Genomic DNA, 17,714 nt, shown 5'->3' with positions numbered 1-17,714 from the left:
GGAACGTTGCACAGCGCGCCACTTTCAATATTAATATTGTGTGTTGCTAATGAATTAATTAACTGCTATTGATGGAAAAGGATTATATCAATATCATATTCATTTGTTGGGATTTGAGGTGATAATTTGGGCACCAGTGAGCTTTTGTATTCTACTGCGAGTTAAAATGAGAGGATATGGAGCTTCAGCTAACCTTTTTTACTCTCCTATACCGTGGTCAATTGTCTGTGTCTCTCCAATTAGTGTCTAGGGATCAGTTATCTTTGACAGCTGTGGCCCGAAAAATAAAAAGGTTGGTTGAGCACAGTGAAGGTAAAAAAAAACATCTATAAATGTACCTGGGGTTTTGAAAGGTATTTGTTAAAGTCACAGTGCACTCTTGCAGCAGGACAATGAAAATATTTTAAAAAAAACAAGAAATAAAAAAGATGAACCCTCCTCTCCTCTTCTTTTCCTGCCATTTGGTTTTATCAGTTTTTATATTCTTCTCCTAGGGAAGGGTTCTCAAATTCTAATCTTGTTTCTGGTCCTCCAGAGCTCTCAGTTACATAGTCTAATTATTGAATTAACTGTGTAATTGTAATACTTCTAACTAAGCTCTGAAGTGTTTTATAAATAACTGTAGCTTTAATGAAGTGAATGTTTTGAATAATCAGCTGCAAAAGATCAAAAATGCTATACAGTGTATCTCAAACTCAAAATTAAAGGTTCGTTCCGTTTACTAGTCAATGAATTCATCTAGTAAACTGGCTGTCAGGTTGTAATAAAGAGGATAAATTGAGTGTGAGACCGGATGTTGTCTGAAAACGCAGGACCATTCCCTTTCACGTGGAGTGCTCTTGACAGAGCGAGCTGTCCCCTCCACCTTCCGAGTGATGGCCTTTCTGTTTGAGGATGGGAGGAGTGCCCGTAGGTGAGAATGTGGAATTGATTCTGTCCTGTGACAATGCAAAGAAGCCGCGGTTGACCGCTTGGCACAGTACCCCGCCTTTTCGAGCCAGAGAAAGAACAGAGAGAGGGAGGAAGGGAGGACGTGGCGGCTAGCTAAATAGTCGCAGGCCGCGATGCAGCACAGATCAACACAAAGAAATGGAACATGAAGTGGATCTCGTTTTCCTCGGCTAGCATGGGGGGTGATTGCTGAAATTGGCCCTTAGTCTGAAGGATTTCCCTGCAGTGATCTGGAAAGGCTCCCTTTCACCTTGTTCTCATGCTGTTGTGTCCCTGGAGAGCGGGTCTCCTTTGAGAAATGGGAGGAGGGGGGTCGGATCGGTGGGAAGGCTCCCATCACTGCTAAGGGAGGAGCTGGATTTCCGCTTTTGAAGCCCCAGCCACCCCTCCTCCCCCCCATTTGGTTTCTTCCGCACGAGCCATCACTTCGCAGTGCGGAGAGCCCTCCTGAGCGGAACGGCGGCCCAGCCAGTGCCGTGGTTTCGTAGTGGCCTGTGTGGATGGTGCAGCGCTCCCCATGTGTCGGATCCGTTGAGAAACGGAGGGGGCCGTGTACGAGCTCGTCGTGTGAAGTCATTACAGCACGGCTCCACCGACGAGCTCCTCGCTCTGGCCCCCAAGGCTTTTTAGAAAGCCCCGTGCCTGAAAGAGCATGGTGCTGGTATCCTGGCCATATACAGCCAGCTCCCTCTTTAGTGTAGTAGCTCACTAGCGTTAGACTGGCGGAGGCAGAATTCCTGCACCGTGGAGAATCTTTCTCCATCACTGGAGCTAAGCCCATGTGTGGCTGGAGGGGGATCGCAGGAATGTGTCTGTGTTCTCATAGCTTGTGTTCTCAGTCCGTCACTGCCTGGCAGGCCGTCCACGGTTTCCAAGCCTGGCAAATCTGGCCTTGCAGAGTATCTATTGAGTTTGCAACATGGGTATCCAGTCCTGGTCCTGGACAGCTGGTGTGTCCACGGGCTCCCCGGGCCCCTGATGTGTCGGCGGGCTCCCCGGGCCCCTGGTGTGTCGGCGGGCTCCCCGGGCCCCTGGTGTGTCGGCGGGCTCCCCGGGCCCCTGGTGTGTCCGCGGGCTCCCCGGGCCTGATCCTGGAAGGCCGGTGTTTTTCAGGTTTTCAAGGTCTCTTTACAGGAGCAGCACCTGAAGAGCCCAGAAAAGATGTTAAACAAGTTCAGTTAAGCCAGTTTTAGCCCTTTGAGAGCTGAGATGGAATGAAAACCTTTTAGACAGGATTGGGCATCCCTGTTCTATAAAGACATATCTGCAACAAATGATAGAAATGCAAACAGCGGCTCCGCTGAAATTCTCATATAAAATCTGTCAGTAAGAAACAAATTCAACACTTCGAAGAAGCTGTTTTGGGAAGAGCAGGTTAAATATATTTTAAAGTAACCTGTTCTCCTAGCAAATAACTTGCTGTTTGTCTGCAGTGCTATTAAACAGCCATAAAATGTATATATCAAATCAATGGGATTGCTTGAAACGTATTCCTCCCAGATACAATATTTGCTGCATAATTTATCAGTAGTGCTTACTTAATGCTTTGAAGAAGTACATACAGTAACTGCATCCAAGTGCATGTCTGTGCAATTTCTCCTGCTAATGCCTTCGCTGTTTCTTGTTCAGGGAATGCATTCGGAAGGTGAAATTAATAGAATTATAGAATAAATTTTAACTTAACAGGCCTGGAGATTCCCATATGGTTTTGAAATGTTCCCAACCGGCCTGGTAAAGTTGGATTTGTCTCTTTCTGTGCTGAGCCGGTTCCTGTCTGTGCGTTTCCCCTGCTCTTCAGGTGTGGTATTTCATTACCGGGCGCCCAGTGACCGGTATGCCCTGTCCTTCCGAGACGCCCAGCGGGTGTGCCTGGAGAACTCAGCTGCGATCGCCACGCCGTCCCAGCTCCAGGCCACCTTTGACGACGGCTACGACAACTGTGATGCGGGCTGGCTCTCGGACCAGACTGTCAGGCAAGGCGTGTGCGCTTATCAGGCATGGAGCCTGCTGGGTTTCTGTCAAGAGAGCTAAAGAGTCTCAGGAACTGGGTGGCCATGCTGATGTAATCTGTGATAATCCATGCTCTCTTCTTGTGCTTGGAGAGGTATATAACATAAGTAGTCTCATCAAGGCGATAAAGCACCAAGCACGAAACAGAGCAGGCACAAACACATCAGCTTATACAAATTCGAGGTTGTGCATGAAGCAAGTGACCATGCAGAAGATACATTTGCAGCACCAGCCACGATCCAGTGATAGTGCAAATGAATGGATGATTAAGAGAACCCCCTGCCTCAAGTAGATCTCTTCCTGTTGGCTTAGTAATTGTGCTGAAATGACTTCAAAGCAGTTCATGGGCTTTTAGCCCTGGTTAAGTGACTGCGTTCCTCAGATCTTCCCCAGGCCAGAACAGTCAGATTACCAGTTATCGCAGATAACCGTGGTGATTTGCTGCCTGCGCTGACTTTAATTGTACGGTTTCTATAGCAACGTGGCTACACACTTAGTGGTGGAATAAAAAAAACTGTAATTAGATCACAGAAATAGAGACATCAGATGTTGGGGAATTTGGGGAATAGGTTTTAAAAGTATTTCAATGGGAATAGTTCAACACAGGAGGAGGAGGGCTAACGTGTTAGGCAGCTTGAGACGATGGGGTTCATTAGGGATTAAATATTACTGGAGAGGTGAATATTTCTGTGCTTCACATGCATGGTGAATTTTCTCGTGTCCACCATTTAACCCTGCAGAGGGTTACCACCTTGTAGCCTAGGCAGAGCTGGGCCTAGTCAGTTGTAGAAAGCCCTTGCACGAAAACCCAGGTTGCTGCTATAAGTGGTGTTTGTGGACCAGTAGGTGGCGCTCCTCCCTCTTGACCAGAGTTGTTTTTAAACTAGTGCCCCTCCACGGTGATGGGACTCTGGACTGCAGGAGGTGCTATATGTCAGGTCTCGTCAGTTTTCCCCATGTTGTGAAACCTGTGATGTACAGTAGGTGTAAGTGTGTTTTCATTGGTTGTATCGTCTCTGCAGGTATCCAATCAGGTCCCCCAGGCCAGGTTGCTATGGAGATCGAGAGGACCAACCTGGAGTCAGGAACTATGGCGACAGGGACCCCGCTGAGCTGTATGATGTCTACTGTTTTTCAAGGCAGATGAAAGGTAGGCTCTTCCTACAATGCTTGACACATGGACCTTCAAAGCCTTGGGTGACGTCAGAAGAGGAGGAAAGGTTCTGCTTCAAGTAACAGTTGTAAGGACAGGCAAATGTGAGCTTTCCTAAGGTCTCCATGGAAAAATTATAAGGTCTTTTTGCAGTTTAATACATTTTTTTCATACCTACACTATACTTTAACTGTTTCACCATATGATCCCATGGGTTCGCTATTTTCGCCAGGTTCCGAAACGTTGTGCCTCACCTTCATGGCTTTTGGACCACGATGAGCCTATCGCTCTCTCTCTCTGAGCAGGGGAGGTTTTCCACACCGCGGTGCCGGAGAAGCTCAGCCTGGCCACGGCCTCCACACACTGCCACTCTCTGGGCATGCAGCTGGCCACCGTGGGGCAGCTCTACCTGGCCTGGCAGGACGGGCTGGACCGCTGCGACCCCGGCTGGCTGGCGGACGGCAGCGTGCGCTACCCCATCAACCACCCCCGGCGGAACTGCGGCGGGGACGAGCCCGGCGTGAGGACTGTCTACCAGAACCCCAATCGCACTGGCTTCCCTGACACCACCTCGCTCTTCGACGCCTACTGCTACAGTGGTACTCTCTTTCCTTCCCTTCCCGGCTCAGAGCTCCGAGTCACTTTATCCCATCCATCCGTTTCCTAACTGCTTTATCACCATCACCATCACCATCACCATCACCATCACCATCACCTCTATAGCGCTTTACTCCACTCCACTCCACTCAAAGTGGTTTACAGGTAATGGGGAATCCCACTATCAACACCAATGTGCAGCCCCACCTGGATGATGCTCCAGTCCGCTCCCCACACACCAGCTCCCCACTCAGCAGGAGAGCAGAGTGATGAAGCCAGTTCAGAGATGGGGGTTATTAGGCCATGACTGGTAAAGGCCAGAGGGAAATTTGGCCTGGTTGCCAGGGTAACACCCCTATTCTTTTCATGAAACGTTCTGGAAATGTTTATCCAGTACAGGGTCTGGTGGGGGTTGGTGGCTATCCCAGCAAGCAATGGGCACAAGGCGGGATACACACTGGACAGAACACCAGTCCCTCACAGGGCAGACAGACACAGGCACACACTCACACTCACACCAGGGCCAGTTTTCCTAGAAGCTAATTAACCTAGCAGCATGTCTTTAGACTGTGACAGGAAACCGGAGCACCTGGAGGAAGCCCATGTGAATACTTGGGGAACATGCACACTCCACCCAGACAGCACCCCAGGTCCGGAATTGAACCCAGGGGCCCAGCGCTGCGAGGAAAAAAACACTCTGCACCATTGTGCCACCCAGTTACTTAATTAAGTCATCTTATTACTTAATTCATCCAGATTAGCATTGCTTCCAATTGCTTAAGCCATTGATGTAAAGATACCCAAACCACTTGTTTATCACTGGTAAATAATATATCTTTCTGTCTGGTGTTTGGATTTGTACTCCTGAGAAGGTGTTTGTCTTAAATGCCCCTTCGGTATCTAATTTTCTCAAATACTTATTCCTGACTTACTGTGTTTATTTTTCAGGAGCTTTTTACTCTGGGGGTTTTAGGATCTGTATAATGAAGTAGAGGACTGGTAGTACAGAATGAAATTATTGAGTCTAGCTTTACTGAGTGTTAGAGAAATGTAATAGACTTCAGAGAAAGATTATTGTGTTTTTCATTTGCTTCCTTAAATCCCCTGATGCAGCCACTGTCATGAGTTTTAAATGCTTAGTAATAAGCCTTTGAATAAATCTCAAACTACAAAATATGTTTGTTTATAAATACAAATAGAAATGGAAACAAGCATATCCAGCACTTTTGTTATGTCTTGGTGAAAGCAAAGAAACAGCTCACATTTTCCTGAAAACGAATGTTATGCAGTATTCATTGAAGAATGCATAAGCGGGCGTTAATGTTTTATATACGCATATATCAATGTGTAAATGAAATTCTAATCCTGGTTATATTCTTCTGTACCCAGAGATGCCAGCAGGAGATAGCAGAGCTCAGGCTGCTGCGCTGCTGTTAACCAAGGAGTCGGAGGTATCGAACTCTGCTGAGGTCAGGCAGACCTGGAGCGGTGAGGCCAGCTCGGGCAGCAGGGGTCACAGCGCACAACAGGACGCCCAGGCCGGAGCCCCGAACCAGCTGGCCCTCGAGCCGTCCACCTGGACCGGTGTTGTCAGCCTGCAGGAGCTCAGCTCCCTTGCGTCCAACGATTCTGCCGAGATGTCGGGGGAGCACGTGGTCATGCACGTGGGCCCGTCCAGCCTGCGGCTCAGAGAGCCGGCGGAGCAGAACGCGGAGGGCCCTCCTGGGACCCGCCCGCGGGCTGCTTCCCCAGGCCCGGCACCGGAGGGCGAGCCTTCCCTGGAGAGCCTGGAGCAGCAGGGGGGATCCGCCAGAGAGGAAGAGGGGGCAGAGGAGGAAGTGGAGGGGTTATTCCAGCAGACTGGTGGACACGCAGGACAGTCCCATCATGGGACCTCCGTCTCCCCCAGTCTGCAGGCTTTGGACAACAACAGCCTGCTGTCTAATCTGGTTGACTCCCCTGTGTACATGCGGGGATTGTTGACGGATCACTTGGAGGAAGCCTTCTCCTCTACTTTACCCAGCGGGACAAGAGAACCGGCACAGTCCACAATCAGCCCGGGAAAGGGACCTGCTGCAGAACCTACAGGAGAAGCAATTGATGGAGATTCTAAGCCTGAGACGAGCCATTTCACTACTCAGAACGCCATACTGGAGCACATCAGCGTGAAGCCCTCGCATGGCGCATCTGCTGGCGACGGACTCACAGGCTCCAATAAGGAGATCTCGGATCAGGAGAGGGAAACGTTCTTTGAGTCAAGCAACAGCAATGCAGCTGCGGAAAGAGACCAGGCTGATGACCGCGGCTGGCCTGTAAGTCACCCAGATGTTGGCGGAACGAGACAACTAGGTTTGAAAGAAGGTCACAGTGAAGAGGCGGTGCACCTGAGCCACCCAGAGCCTACTGGCATCCCCAATAAGACCAGAACAGAAAAGGCTGCAGGTGCAGAATCCAACAGCCTGCTGCTTCCCGAAGAATCTCTGTCTGAGGCCCAAGAACTGAATTTGGATGCAGATGTTGATGCAGATGCATTGGGCTTGGAAGACCCCCAGCCAAAATCACGTGAGGAAGATGCCATTTCTCAACAGAGCTCCGCAGGGCTGCACCCTCCACACTCTGAAGGAGCTGTCTTAGCACAGCAAGGAGCAGAGCCCACTGCAGCCAGTCCCACCACTATCCCAGACACAGATCCATCAGCAGGTAAGAGAGTTCAGTGCTACGGATTCACCAGACTCTATCATGAAGGGCTTGATAGAGATCTCACCTCTATCTTACACAACATTTGTATTCTTAACTAATGGTTTTAAATCCTTCTGAAATTTACAGTGCTTTCTAGCCATTAGATGTGCTACACCAGTCATTTTTGTCTGCTGAAAATCAGTAGTTCTGCAGAATGCTGTTGTTGTCGTTGCAGAATATTAATGTATTGGAATATGTTTTTTAATTCAGAAGGGAATCTTGAATTGCTCGCTCATATTGTCGATGTTTACCCAGACATTCCCAAATAAACAGGATTGTAATCACATTAATAATAGAATTATAGAATTTTAAAATTACAGCAGAGATGGTTATACATGGTTTCCGTTGTTTATCTGTTTACTTGAAAAATGCAATTACAGTCTAAATACTAATCAAGCGTGACGCGAAGCGAAGTTCTTTATTTAAGCAAGAGCTCATTTCCCACAATAGCCTTCAGGGTGGGCATTAATCTGTTCATATCGACACATCATTGAATTATAAATCTCAGCAGGCAGGACATGCGTATACTGTAGAGATAAGGAGGAACAGACAATATCTAGCGTGTTATTAAGACATTCCCAATGATGCTTACACATTTGGCCATCTGACTTTTTGGTGTCATCTTTTGAGCAGCATCTCATTGCAATCTACACTCCCAACTTGACGGGGCAGTAAAGAGGACACCCGCCCCCTCCTGCCTAACAGCAATAAATTCCTGGGAGCTTCCTGCAGGACACTCAAAAAAGGAGGGGCTGCACACGAGAGGAGTGTAATCATTCTGTCTTCATGCTCCGTGCATATCATTCCCAGTCCTCCATCCAGCTGATCCTTCAAACCCGGACCGCACCAGAATCCACAGGAGAAAGAGCCGAGATCACATTAAGCGCAACGCTGACGGAGAGCACGTCCCGTTAAGCGGCAGAGTAGTTCAGGAGCACAATAAAGTGAGAGGAGGGCCATCAATTGCGTGGGACAGCTGTGGTGGAAGTAGATGTGGGGCCCTTTTCCCTGGATCAGGTGGAAGGATGGGGGAACAGATCATCAAGCTCCCTGAGTATTTAAGGCTGGCAGTGGGGAGATGGGGGAAGGAGGTGAGGAGAATGTCTGGCAGGTGCGGGGGGGGGGTATGGTAATGGATGTCCCTAAGACAGCACTGCGGCTTAAAATTAGAAACCTTGCCGAAGACTTCTGTGTCGCTGCTGCGGTACGGATTCATCACCGCCTCGGGATTACGCGACAGCGAGCGCAGGAGGAAATAAAACAATAACTGTCCAGGCCGGGCGGCGGCTTGTGATGAATTGCTTTGGTTGGAAATCAATAAAGGTCAGCTTTTTTTTTTAAATTCCATTCCCTGTGCTTCATTATTACGAATCCTCCCCCCCCGACCCGGATTCAGCCTGGGGCTTGAGTGTTTTAATACTGGGTTCAAAATTCAGCTTTCGTCTCCGTGCGCTCTGCGGGGGCCCGGTTTCCAATCAATCCCACGGTCCGTTTAATGAACAGTTACTGGAGCTCTGGTGTTCGGAATCTCTCCCAGTTCGGGTCCGTTGCTGAGTGCAGCCTCTAAGAATCCCGGTCGAGGATCCATGGTTAGAAACGCACAAGGAACATTTCAAAGCCCTTTCAGTGGAAAACACTGAATTGCGATTGTTTATTAGGATGGTTTTGCTGTGTGGAAAGGCTTTACTGAATGCATTCAGCTGTTCTTTGCAAACTGTGGCTCATTCAAGTTAATTTTTGACATTTGGTTTGCAGTACAAGGAACACATACTGTAGCACAGTTGTCATAAGACTTCATTGTTGAATATCGTACAGAGACATAAAGTGCTCAGTTTAACTGCTCTGAATCAGCACACAGGGGTGACAGGGTCGATAGCGCTTACACTTTGCCAAAACTGAGAAGCCTTCATCTGTTCTATTCTTCCTCTAACTTCTCTGGACCTCTAATACAGCTGCAAATGAAGCAGTTAAGATATGTTAGGAAATATTGTATTTTGGCTCTATATGATACACAGTAAATGGTGTTCATTCCATCTACATACAAATCTCCCAAAACTGTTTAATTGGGAAAAAAAATCTGTTTGAAAGTGTACTCCACAAATCAAAGGGAATCTGAACTGCTGTTTTCCATATATTTATCTTTAACGTCTTTTAAGTTATTTTAATATTCATTCGCTTTTATTATTCAGGAATTGTAACCACTTACAAGACAGTCTTGGCATTAAATAATTAAGGGGAGGAGATCCCACGCCTGAAACAGTTTTGCAGCCGAATGTGGAACATGCCATGAGGAAAAATGGGAAATGGTTTTGGTTCGTGGAGAAGGTATATGATTATCACAGAGGGGTTCCCTGCAGTTGTAGTGCTCTGCCATGGGAAGGCATCTCCTTCTCACCTCAGTCCTTCTGTCAGCCAGGGGCTGTGCCTGCGCGGCCCCCCTGCGGAAGACAGATTGAGCCGACAGCACAAAGCATTCCGAGAGGCAGAGCTCTGCAAGCACAGCGTTGAGGAAGAGAGCGTATTAATAAATCACCCTACAGTACTGCAGAGTATGGGAACTGTCCCGTCTGCACTCACGGTAAAATGCGGTTGATCAGCAACCTCTCCATAACGCCCGCTTGCTCCTACGGGGCTGTACTCGATTGAATGATCGCCTCCTACCAGTTCCTGTTCCTGTGGTTTTCATCTTTTTAGAAGAAAGCCCAACACCTGTCTTTGTACTCCATCTGGCAACCCTCACTGTTAATTTTTCCATCTTTCTTTTTATTACTGTACAGACGCATAAAGACTTGACTTCCACAGTGACAGTGGCTCCTTTGAATTTGGAAGGCAGACAAAGTATCTGACAGTCAGTGCATGAAAGAGCTGTGGAAAGAGCTGTCTTTTGTCTGAGTGAATGCTGAGAAGTGGCTCACCTCACAGCTACAAAATACATAAATATGTAAACATGCATTTTTGTTATTGGAATTGCAAAGAGAATGAATTATTTACAGAGTTTTAAGGGAATTACACCAAATTGCCTCTTGGAATCCTTGTGAGTGTACAAATAAATAATGAGGTTTTCCTCGGGACTGACGAACAGCTTTAGAATATTTCCCCTTTTTTTTCGGATTAATTTGAACAAAAAGATTGAATAAATAAGTGAAAGGTAGAGCTGGCTGAATGCGTTAAAAAATAATGACTCCAGCGCTGGAGTTTTCTTGAGCTTGTGTTTTGATTGCTAATTTAACGTGCATTTAATTAAAGCTAATGCTCTTGCTCGCTAAGTTAATCACAGTATGTTGTCCCTGCAGGATTAATTGTACCAAGACACCCTGGGACAGTGGATTCGACAATAGCTGGTAATGAATCACCAGGCTTTTTAGCTGCCAGCACTGTGCCAGCCTCACCGACAGTGCCACATAGCCTTGACAAATGGACTCTGAAAACCACGGATATAAGCACACCAGGCTACCGTGCTTCTGTAGGAGAGCAGACTGCCATCACAGAATCAATGGGGAAAGAGGTTTCTACACCTGAGGCTATCACCACTGCAGTCACTAGCCAGTCATCCGCCCTAGAAAATACATCCTCTACTTTGTCTGACACCGCACTGGATACGTCAGGAGAAGAGCTGCCTACTTTGATGGAAGAAGCTTACCCACACCTTGCACAGGGCAGTGTTGCAGCAGATTCCTCAGAGTCGGTGAGCTCCCAGGAAGCCAAGAGAGCAGCATTGGACCTCCTCGCTATCCCAGCCTCTAGGGAAAATCCTGACAATTACTCTGGAGATGGCAAAGATCCGGAGGAACACTCGCTGCATCTGGTGCCGTTCCTTCACGCAAAAGATCATGTAGCATTCAAACCCCCATCCAGTCCAGCTTCATCAGTGAAAGAGTTAATTCCTTTTGGAATAGAAGCAGATAAGGAAGCTGAAGGAAGTGGAGTAAGGGATTTGCTTGGTGGGATGGATGGACTTAACGGGATTAATGGTTCTACTGTGACCACAGTGGCTCCCACTGCCATCCCAAGCAAAACAACCCCCGTAGAGATGGTGTCTTTAGGAAACGCAACCCCCCCACCAACCAGTGAGGTTGTTATGGATCAGCATACAACTGTCAGAGAGCTGGAGGAAGGACATTCAACCACATTTTCCACTGGTGTTAACAGTGGGATTGAGATACAAGGAGAGGACACGGCAGGTGGACACTCATTTTCTGAGCCCACCAGAGAGGTAGTTGCTTTGGTCTCGGAGGTCAGTGCTGCAGAGGCAAAAGGGGAAATATTGTATGCCCGGCATCCAACTCAATCACCTGTCCCTTCAGAACCCAAAGGCATCGTAACAGAAATACCTTCCAGCACGGATGGTTTTCTTCTAACAGGTGGACAGTCAACCTTGCACCCTGTGGAGGAGAAAGAAATCCTACATGATCGCTACGTGACCGAAGCTGGACCTCACCCCCCAGTTGTTGCTACAACACCAAGCACATGGGCCACGTCTTTGTCATTCGTCCCTATTGAGCCCTTGGCCACCATTCGGACAGCCACAGCCGAAGCCTATGCTTCCGATGTGCCACTGGCCACCCAGAAGCAGCTTCTACAAACAGACGGGGCTCAGGGTCGGTTGTCATCGCAAACCACGCTCGTTCCGGTGGTGCGTCAGTCCCCGGCTCAGTCTGGGCTCTCTGCTCCTACTGGGGGTCCTTCAGAAGACCTTGATGAGCCCATTGAGCTGCCAGCAGTCTCAGTGACGCGGTCACCTGAGAAAGTGACACAAGGGGAAGTGGACTCCAACCACACTGAGGAGTCGTCACCCCTTTGGTCAGACAGAGCGGAGAGCAGCTCTTTCTCTGAGCCGCCAGCAGTGGCAGGCCTGGACTTCAAGGATTCTGTGGGAGAGGCTATAACCCATTCAGTGTTCTTTGATTATACACCAGTAGTCCAAGCTGGGAAGCCTACTTTGGCTGCCTCCCCAGTGGAGAAGTCGGCAGGCCCGGAAGATAGGCCTTCTATGGTTGCTGCAACCACTGAGGGACCTCCCTCGGCCACCTCTCAGAGCCAGGTGCTCACCTCTGCCTTGATGGAGAGCCACCAGAGCAGCCACACATGGTACAATGAGGAGGAGGGGAAGAACACGACCACCCCTGGACCAGACTTTTCACCTTCAACAGCAATGAGTGGGCTTACAGCCAGCACAGGCGCAGGTAGGAATCATTACTCTTTTAGCTCATGCCCTTTTTTTATTTGTTGGAATTGATGCCCATATTAATTTAAATCTTTAACATTTTCATTCCCTGCGACCCCTAGGTTTTCTTTGGTCTAGGTGCACGTCCTTGTATTTAAATACAAATTAATGGCGGAGTGGTGGCTCTGTGGCTCGGGATCTGCGCCTGTGGCTGGAATCCTACTCCGTTGGGCCCTTGAGCAAGGCCCTTAACCCCCAGCTGCTCCAGGGGCGCCGTATAAATGGCTGACCCTGCGCTCTGACCCCCAGCTTCTCTCTCCCTGTCTGTGTGTCTCATGGAGAGCAAGCTGGGGTATGCAAAAAGAAATTCCTAATGCAAGAAATTGTATATGGCCAATAGAGTGATCTTATCTTAAATGATGCCCCTGACTACTTCTAAACTCAGATTCATGTTCTGGAGTGGGCTCCTGCATCACAAACATTCATTTTATGGGAGCATCACTCAAATTTTATGGGAGCATCACAATCATAAAACTCATTTCCATGACTCTGGAATCGGCTCACCTAGGCATACCCTGTGTTTTCTGAAAGGCTGACTGCCATGCAGACTCTGTGTAGGAGATTTAATTAGTAGGTCAGGAAAAATGTTTTTTTTTTCCATCAGAGTTTCTTTAAATAAATCGCAGATCATAAGTGTAAGTGCCTGGTTTATATGGCATTTTTTTTTAACATCACAAGATGCTGTACATATAAAATTATTAAAAGAGACGAGACAAAAAGACGATGTTAAACAGAAATAAAAGTGGGTTTTCAAACATCTCTTCCACAGGTTTGTCCAAAAATGATTTATAAAAAGTGACTGTCCTAAGCAGGTGTTACTTAAAGCTATAACCTGCAGCTTTGACTTAGTGCTGTACTTGACCTTTAATTAACCCTGGTTAATAATTGCACTAGTTGCACATCTGATCCTTTGACAATAAGGAGGACTTAATGTAAATAGATTAATGTTTTACCTTGGAAAAGTGAGGAGCTCTTGGGCACTGCTAAACCTTGTTTATACAGCAACAGACTGAATGGCAAAGCATGTGCACCACCTGCACTGGTGAACTTTTCACTGAATCTAATTTCAAAAGCATTGTCCAACATCAACCAAAAGGAGCACACAAGACCCTAGAACTGAGAGAGGTAATAACAGGTCTGAATGGCTTTGGCAGAAAAGGAGAGCAGGATTTGCCTTGCCTCCTGTCCCAGGTGCGACTTTCATAAGCCCCTTTAATCAGTGCTCAGCTGCTCAAGTGGCTGACTGCAATAAGAGGATCTCAGGAGCCCCCTCTGAACATTAGAGGCCTCGTCTTTGAAAACCAGCCTGTTCCTTATAGCCTTATTAATAACAGCAGTGTTATAGGACAGAGGGCCTTTAATTAAGCACATATCGAATCTCTGTGTCCAGACCTCTTTGTCTCCTCAGGTGCTGGTTCCTCATCTCATCTTTGCAGACACAGATGAGAGCATGTAAGACCCTCACGTGGATCACAGTTAGACCAGACGCAGACACACACACCCAGGCTCATACACACTCCCGGACACATGCAGTCATTCTGACGCATGAGCCTATGACCACAGCCTAACACAGACACGCATAATTATAGAGTTAGCATCTTGGCCTTTCGTGCTACACTTTCTTAAAAGCATGCAGGCTCTAGCATTCTGCTGTGAAATTAAACCACACAGCACACACCAGGAGTTTTGTTTTTTTTCTTCGACAAAAGAAAATATTTTCCACCGCGTCCGACACAATGCTGTTCTTCCGTACTGCTGTGCAAGGTTTTGAGGGAGGAAAGCAGCACAGCATCAAAGTTTGGCCTTGCAGCTATTTTATTACAGGCTTTAGAAAGAGCAATTTGCTGGTTTTCAGCTGGAAACACTGACAACTGGATTTTAAATACTGCGTGAAAGGTGGCTTGCTGGCAATGGAATGCCTGTTATACGAATTTTAATCAGAGAGGCTTTGCTAAATTTAACTGAGCAAACATTTTTTTTTCCTCAAAATGTTAAGCTCCAAATGAGACCTTGAGCTAGCCTTGTGCCATGCTGCGAAGGGGAGGCTATCTTGCATTCCTAGTGGCTATCGATTTTCTGCTTCAGTTGCCTTATTGAGACTGTAGCTCTTCTAACTTTATTGCTCTCACAAATGGTTTTTTATTAATCTTAAAGTCGTCGGTGGTATTTCTGCCTGCACAATAATGTTTATAAACTCTTGGATGCCCTGATGGTCGTCCTGCAGGGTCTGATCAGGAACATAATGTATTGAAAAGGGAAAGCTGTAGCCCTGGCTGTTAGTCTTATACTGGTCTGATAATGTGTTTTTTTTCACATGCTATATCTTGATAGCCCTTTTTTGGTTGTGATTGTGTGGTTTTCATATTATGTTATGTTATTAATAGAGTCTCCTGGGCACCAGGGATTCACAAACCTGGTTTTTATCTCTGTCCCTTTTTTTAAACTTGTATTAATGCTTCTTTGGCACATTATCAGAATGCACAGAGAGTTTCTTTTTTTTTTCCCATAAGAATGACCTAGTTTCTGCTTCCTTGGGCTCTGCAGACCTTGCAGAGCTCACAGCTTGGTCTATCCCAAAATATCCCAAAACACTATTAGGTATATGCACCTCTGTAGGAGACGGCCGCGACTTGTAAATAGTTTTACTGAGCAAAGAATAAGCGTCAGATGGGAGTCCCTTTGAACACTGGTGTAAAATACTTAAAATACATGAAAACTTCCTTTTAATTTCCCCCCTTTAAGGAACCGCTGAATTATCTAAGGGCAAACAAAGGACAAACAGATCAAAAGCGTGATAGATGTGAGCATATTTCTTAGTTAAAGGGAGAAGGCATCCACATTCAGTCCTTAAAACACTCTTTAGGTATGGATGGGGGACTGCACTCCTGCAGGTTTTGCAGGTGCTTATAAGTTAGCCTCCAATTAATAAAGAAACAGATGATTTGACTTTCTGTCCATGTAGCTGAATGAAGCAATGAAGCATTTAAGATCAGAGGTGAAAATGAAAACTGAGGACTTTTCATACCTCCAGGAGTGGGGCTGCCCAGTCCTGGACCCTACCTCTGCTGAGGCGGCAGTGGATCTGTGGGCTGGCAGGCCCGTGCTGTATGTCTGAGGCCCGGTTAATGGTGCAGTTAAGTCTCGAAGTGGGCTGGCCTCGGCAGTCCTTCTTGCAGTGCAATGCGTGTGGGTTGTCTGTGCGTGACAATGTGCCGCAGAAGAATTGAGCTGCCGGGACTGAGTCTACAGAGAAAGCATCTCGTCTGACTGAGCAGCGCCGTTTTTTCCCTGTGTGAAAGTCTTTTGCTCCTGTAATTCCTTATCAGCAACTCAGCGAGCCCCCAACCCCTCCTCCCCCTCATTCCACCCCGTGCACCTTGCGTTGCAATCCACAGGCCCGTCTCCCCTAATTCCCTTTCCTCGTTGCGCAGTTCGGGGTCAGGAGAGCTCGTTTGTGTTTTATCCTCCCCCCCCTTCTTCCGCTCCTTCCTTGCTCCAGTGCTCCGAGCATTCCGAGAGGATTTGGGATTTACTTGGAAATACATTTGCAAGTTATTGAAAGACACCTTTTTATTTATTTCTTTTTTTTTCCCCATATTCCCCACTGTGCTCTGCCTTCTGGCACCGTGCTCCGGGTAGATAGTGCCTAATCTCATCCGCCCAGCCTTCCCTGTCTTGACTGGGCCTGCTGATCCCCCGGTGTGCTGTGTCTGGGGCTGCAGCAACACCCGGGATAGATGAGGGGCTCTCTTGTGAGCCCTAACCCCTGCCTGTGCTGCCTCACAGATAGAATAATAAAATGCTTGAGGGGAAACGTCGAGCGCAGTTAAAACTGCACACAGAGGAGCTACAACCTGGAAATACCATTTTGAAAATGCGCTCGCGCCAGATTATCTGTACGCCGAAGAGAAGTTCGCCGTTTCCCCCTCTCGGAGGACAGTTCAGCCCGAACTCATCTCTCTTACAGAAATATCTCGGCACACTCCAGTTTTAGAGGAGCAGGATCTGCACAGTAGGCACGCTGCTCCCTCTCATTAGCAGCAGCTCATTAGCGGATGGTTGAGCCCACAGTGGAAAATTAGCGTCTTAATATGGTAAATGGATAAATAAAGCAAGCCATCTCGATGAAAAAAATCAACTTCTGCTCTCCCTCTCTCGCTATTCGGTTTGATTTGCAGAAGTATTTTTTTTTTTTGTCATGCAGAGGGCACAGCGGTTGGCACGTTGAAGGCTTTTGAAAGAGCATCTCGTCAGTTTTCTCCGTGCCTTCTCCCTGGATTACTCAGCCTTGGCCCCGGCTCATCCGCAGGCTCTTATTAATAAGCTTGTCATGAGCTTTCAGGACGTTAACTAGACTGTTACATCAGGCTCCGATGAAAGAGCTTTTTCCCCCTCGTCCAGCCTCAGCCACCCTGCCAGCTTAGTTTAATGTAGGAGAAATGGCACCTAGGTTTTTTTTTTCCCCCTGGCTAATTTCTCTTGACTTGAAACTGATTCATCCTTTATGGATGTTCTCCCCTCAACCCTCATTTATTTCCGGCATCGTTTAAGGCTGCCTGATTGCTAGAAGTTAAAGCCAGCTAGCGCTGCTGCTCTGCTCTCCTGCTCCTCTTGAAGAGTGGAACAGCTAAGCGCAACCCTGTGTACTTTCTTTGTATTAGCATCTCGTTAGCAGCAGTGGGGAAACTGCTCTTTCTCACCTGGGCCGGAGGGAAACGAGACAGATGCCTGGAGCTCAGAGACAGGATCAGCGCAGTTGGCGTGAGGGCATGTCTGCATGGGTTTGACCTGCCAGTCTTCTCCCAGAACCGCCCCGATGGGTTTATTATGTGAAGAGAGCTTCGCTCTGAAAGCCCGAGCTGACCATCGTTAATGACCTCCTTGGTGGTAATCAATAACTGGGAGAAGGGCGCTCTCATTTGTTACAAAACTGTGTGGATGCGGTGGACATTCCCTTGAAGGGCTTTCTGTACCAAGAGCGCTTTCTGCCTGTGAAAATCTTAAGCACTGGCGTCTTGTAAGAATGAATTCAGTGACACC

General features: G+C 47.5%; 1 protein-coding gene across 1 annotated transcript in view; it reads left to right on the top strand.

The window, feature by feature from the left end:
* The window catches only part of ncanb (neurocan b), a 102,904-nt gene that overhangs the window by 36,356 nt on the left and 48,834 nt on the right, over positions 1 to 17,714 (top strand). Inside the window, exons 4-8 of the mRNA XM_088622352.1 lie at positions 2,750 to 2,924; positions 3,984 to 4,111; positions 4,420 to 4,713; positions 6,101 to 7,411; positions 10,744 to 12,633. Of these exons, the coding sequence (XP_088478478.1) occupies positions 2,750 to 2,924; positions 3,984 to 4,111; positions 4,420 to 4,713; positions 6,101 to 7,411; positions 10,744 to 12,633 (3,798 nt within the window). The remainder of the gene's footprint in view (positions 1 to 2,749; positions 2,925 to 3,983; positions 4,112 to 4,419; positions 4,714 to 6,100; positions 7,412 to 10,743; positions 12,634 to 17,714) is intronic.

The sequence above is a fragment of the Lepisosteus platostomus genome, chromosome 27 (assembly GCF_059453375.1).
Source record: "Lepisosteus platostomus isolate fLepPlt1 chromosome 27, fLepPlt1.hap1, whole genome shotgun sequence".
NCBI lineage: Eukaryota > Metazoa > Chordata > Actinopteri > Semionotiformes > Lepisosteidae > Lepisosteus > Lepisosteus platostomus.
The sequence above is the reverse complement of the archived record's forward strand: the minus strand, read 5'-3'. Positions and strand labels throughout refer to the sequence as shown.